At 35.9% G+C, this 5064-nt stretch overlaps 1 protein-coding gene across 3 annotated transcripts in view; it reads left to right on the top strand.

The window, feature by feature from the left end:
- Positions 1-4639, top strand: part of LOC107057997 (uncharacterized) — a 9754-nt gene extending 5115 nt beyond the window's left edge. For all 3 annotated transcript variants that reach the window (XM_015303206.1, XM_015303205.1, XM_015303204.1), the window contains one exon: positions 4314-4639. In XM_015303206.1, the coding sequence (XP_015158692.1) occupies positions 4314-4478 (165 nt within the window). In that variant the 3' untranslated portion in view covers positions 4479-4639. The remainder of the gene's footprint in view (positions 1-4313) is intronic.
- Positions 4640-5064: the final 425 nt, after the last annotated feature.

Genomic DNA, 5064 nt, shown 5'->3' with positions numbered 1-5064 from the left:
AAACAGGGTGAAAATCAAAAAAAAAAAAAGTATTTGTATATAAACTAGACAAAATCTAAGGCGCTGGGGGTGGGGGATAGAGGGGTGGGGTGGTGATGAGGTGTACCGGAGGGTGGAGAGGACACAATCGATGTAGAATGACACATGTGAAACTTATTTTCCCTACTTCCACTAAGGAAGTTATTTTACTCATTTTTAAGGAACTTATTTTCCTAGAGAAAATGTTCTCCTAAAATTTTGACCAACCGAACATGAGAAAAATTGGAACCTACATACCGAACACACACTGTAATAAAGCTTGAGTCTCATCTGAAAGGCGTAGAGTCGCTAATGCCTGTTAATAGAAGGCAAAAGGTGAATGCCTAATTCTGTGAAGCATGGGGCAAATTATGTGCTAGCCACAATGGACGCCTTGGGGCTTGCATCAGCTTTACCTTGCAACAGACCAATGTATAGCAACGACCAACTATGTTAAATCTCATGGACAAACTATCTACTGTACTATTTTCTTCCTGAGTCCAACAACTTTTTTCTAAAAAAACTCACCTTTTTAAGGGCTTTCAAACTCCAGACAGTCTTTTTTTCTTGTTATTGATTATTATGATGTTCAAGCAGCACACACGCACCTCGACTTTTTTTCTGTGAGTACCTAGGGCCTCCTGCTAGCACAAATACTGCAGAACTTTGTCCAGACAGATGAGAAGAAATCACCTATAGTGTATTTTTTATCTGCTGGAATTTGAATCTTGGTTTCCCGTGATTTTCATTTCACTCACTTCTTGTCTGCTAATGATTTCCAGACAATTTTACAAGGAAGATCCTTTGTTTTTGTTTTTTTATCATTATTTTCTATAAAGCAGCGAACTCCGTACTTTTAATACAAATATGCATTAAATGTTTAACATTTTCAATCTCGTATTTTACCCATCGTTATTGGTCATAATCTCGTAGGGCCTTGAAAGAAGCTAGTTTCCTTCTAGAACTTGTCTCCCCCAGAAGAACTTTATAGATCTAGGAAATAAAAAATATTGTTTCTAAATGACAGAATAGCTGTTGAATTGAAATAAGGCTCTTCTCTATACCAGCAATTCCCTAAAACATAACATGATACTTGGGCCTCGCTAAAATAATCAAAATAGCTCATACACAACAGTGTTAAACAGAAAAAAGTTGCACTTAACTCGATTTTCTAACTTCAAGGTGGTCATCTCTTCTTCTGCTTATGTCTTTGAAATTTCTGAGAAACTTTCAGAAGTAGACACTGGTAACAAATAAATGAACAAAAAGAAATTGTCAAAAAAATAAAACTTTCTAAATGTAGAGTTCACGGGTTCAAGGTACCTTCTAGTACTTTTTCTCTTTTCTTCTACCTAGGATTTTTCTTCTTTTTTACTACCCTGTCCGTTACTCTGTTTTCCTTTGCCCTGTTTAGCTTTGATTATTTAAATTATATGTTGCTGATTATTTTTTTCCTCGCAGTGATAAAATATATATTGCTGAATTGTTTTGTTTCTTAACAATGACTAAAGTGTTGTTGATTTTTTTCTTAATAGTGATAAAAATATAATGTTGATTATTTTTCTTAAATCTTATCCGCAATTAAAAATGGCTGACCCAGCATGAAAATATGAGAAAAGAAGTTAGTGAGACCAATAGGACAACAATTGTTTATCTCTTTTGTGACAAGACTACTAAAAGGGAACCTTTTTTAGTTTTTAATATGAATTTCTGCTTATATATTTTGTCTTATTTGTTTTTGTCTTTTTTCTTTTAAATTGTGCTTCACTTCAATGAAGCAAGCACTTTGCTTAAAATGTGAAGCGGGACCTTGTCGTTTTTCTCTGCTTCGCGCTCCCCTAAACACTGGTTGCTGGTGGAAGGTGTCAAGTATTCCCTAGAATTAATCGAGCAAGCCTGGATGCCACGGTTATTAAACTTGTAGCAGAAGTTAGAAATGCATAAATGAGATAATAAAATATATAAATTAGCACACTTGAGTAAAAGAGGGTAAAGACTTAAATCAAATTGATTATGTTAAAGATGCTTTTCAACAAGGCTTACAGGAGATTTAGATTAAAGAGAGATATTTTGTTGATCAATTACTGAATTTTACCTAGCTATAATCGTAGAATTTTACCAGCAAGAGTAAAGGACCACATAAAATATGAGGGAAAGAAGAACTTGTAATCGAGATGTTATCCATATGAATGTTTGGAATTGTCATGGAAAAGGTTAGAATCAAATTATTCAATGTTATATTAGAATAGGTTTAAGTGAGACTAACTAAATCAATTTTAGCCAGCATTAGACAAATGAAGTTAATATCAAACTAGACAGGACTGCGGTGCTTAAATGCAGACAGGTTGAATCCATTCCAGATCTACATATCCCCGTAGGTGCTCTTTGTATGATGGGGAAAGTAACTCAAAAGCATATGGACCAGAAAGTGATTGTAAAAAGTACCATCTAAATATAACAATAGAAGTACAGTAAATGAATTTGCTTCCTTCAAGAGCAAAAATTATGTGTTGCAACAAAGATTCTTGGTTCTTTTTTTAATGACGGTGGTGTCTAGGTCAGCTTGTGTGCATTTCGACTAATATCTCTAGGTATCCGCTACCTCCCACTAGCACAGTTTACCATGTAACTCTGCTCACCAAAGCTTGGGCAGATGAGAAGAGATCACCTAGTTTTTTTTTTGTCTTTGATGGGATTTGAACCCGAGGCCGTATCGTTCTCCCATATTTCATTAACCACTAGGTCACACCCTTGGGTTCAAAGATACATGGTTGTTTTGGCACAAAAAAGTTTGATTTATTTGGTTCTTGGTGTTCATAATGCCATTTTAACTAGTTTTCATTTGACATGCTTCATTCTTATAGATGCTATTGTAATTGTGTTTAGTTTTCCTATTTCTTAAATAAGATAAAAAAGAAAATTTTGAGATTATATTTGAAGATCAAAGAAATATTATAAGGTTTTGCACTAATCTATATAAATGTTAATATGTAAATAGAACAAATGATGCACCCAAGGGTGTGGCCTAGTGGTGAATGAAGTGGGTTGAGAACCATGAGGCATGAGGTCTTAGGTTCAAATTCCTGCAGAGACAAAAAAAAGTACTTGGTGATTTCTTCCTATCTGTCCTAACCTTGGTGAATAGAGTCACATGTTATTTGTTGTTGGTGGGAGGTGGCAAGTATCTCCTGGAATTAGTCGAGGTGTGCGCTAGCTGGTCCGAACACCACAATTATTAAAAAAAATTAGAATAAATGACGCATGAATGTGAAATTAGTAAGGTTAGGCAAAATTAACACTGTACCAATATTTGATTGTTGTGGCCATAACTCCCCCCCTCCCAACCTTCTCTCCAAATGGAGGAACAGTCCTCTTGAGAATGACATGAGCAACAAAAGCATTAAAGAATCTGTAGTAACAGTTGGGACAGATAAGGACTAAACGAATTGGTAGTAATTGTAGGTCAGCAAAGAGAGATAGTAGTTCTGACTGACCCAGTGGGACTGTAACCAACTTATTGTATGCACCAAGTTGGCCCTGGCATTGGCCAGAGTTTTGCTGGCAGCTCAACTTGCTTTTTAATGACGGTTCAATTGGTAAAGGTTGAGGGACTTGTGTCTTAGGTCACGAGTTCGAGCTCTGCCCAAGCGCACTAAGTCTAATATTTGCATGGACAAGTGTAGAGGGGAGGGACCATCATCCCGAGTTTCAAAGGCTCCAGTCTGCCCAAAGGGTTGGAGTCTCCAGATGGATTTCTTGGTTTTTGGTTTCGTAGACCACCTGCTACAATCTTGTTTCTCCTTCGCCTATATTAGTATTTCAAATTTAAAGCTGGCCAGTTTTCTTTTCCTCCCCTGCACTGAATCCTTCTAACCACGGGGCACCAGTTGACTCTTTGTTGTTACTGTTAAATGACCTTAAGTGAACCTTCACAGCTAATATTACATGTTTATCTCTTTGTAAATTTACTTGTCTCTTCTTTATTCGTCTTCTTTTACTAACCGCCACTAGTTAGTAGTTAGTTTAGTTCCACGTTGGCCTATTGAAAGCCGTCGTTCAAAAAAATTTATACTGTGAAATCTTCATCTTAAAAATTTTGTTTGGTGCAAACACTAGTTTTACATAGTAAGTTTCTTTTATCATTTGCTATACGCTGGGGGCTGCTAAGTTTAATCTGAATAGTCAGGGCAGCCCCTGGTGCACTAAGCTCTTGCTATGTGCGCGAGGTCTGCAGAAGGGTTGAACCACAAGTGTCTAATGTACGCAGTCTTACCCTACTGTTAAAAAAATTGCAGATTATATTATCACAGGAGAAGAACATCCAAAGGCTTAACGAGCTCGTGCGGAATCTCAGGGAACAATTGCTTCAGTGCAGAAGTAGCAATGAAACAATAAACAACAATCTTAACTCACTTGCTGACATTGCTGAATTTGAAAAACAGCAAATTCTTGAGGATTAGACAGTTGACATCAATACTAAATTCTCTGTACTATCTGTAACTATCTCTTTTTTTTCTGCTTATTTTGTGTGTTTTATCTGTCTGCAATTTAATTGTCATAATACTAATTCATATGGCAATACTTGTGTGAAAAAAGAAGAAGAATGAACTTTCATATTGTCTGAATGTGTTTACAACAATTCTGCACAGCACCCGGCCTCAAGCCAGCGGCGGAGTTACCCTTATTTAATACGAGTCAATTGATACCTCTTCCTCGGAAAATTATACTGTATAGATAGATCAAGCTTTTTGGGATATTTTTTTTCACTTGTCTATGCTTTATTAAGCCACCCCTGCAATAAATATACAGAAAATATTTGGTGAAGTGACCATTTACCTGCAAATTTGTAGTAATAGTTTATGGCTCCACTCTTTTAAGCAATTTTTTTTTGGAGTTTAATGAGACTGTTTTCTATAGATTATCAGCTCAAAATAAATGTAACTAGCACAACAAAGTAAGAAATTAAAGAAAAAGAGACAACAAAATAGCAATGTATAAAACAAGCAAAGTGTGGCAACAAATATCAATACACATTGGAGAAAAAAA

The sequence above is a fragment of the Solanum tuberosum genome, unplaced genomic scaffold (genome assembly GCF_000226075.1).
Source record: "Solanum tuberosum cultivar DM 1-3 516 R44 unplaced genomic scaffold, SolTub_3.0 scf00392, whole genome shotgun sequence".
In the NCBI taxonomy this organism is placed as follows: Eukaryota; Viridiplantae; Streptophyta; class Magnoliopsida; order Solanales; family Solanaceae; genus Solanum; species Solanum tuberosum.
This window is presented reverse-complemented; position numbering and strand designations above follow the sequence as displayed.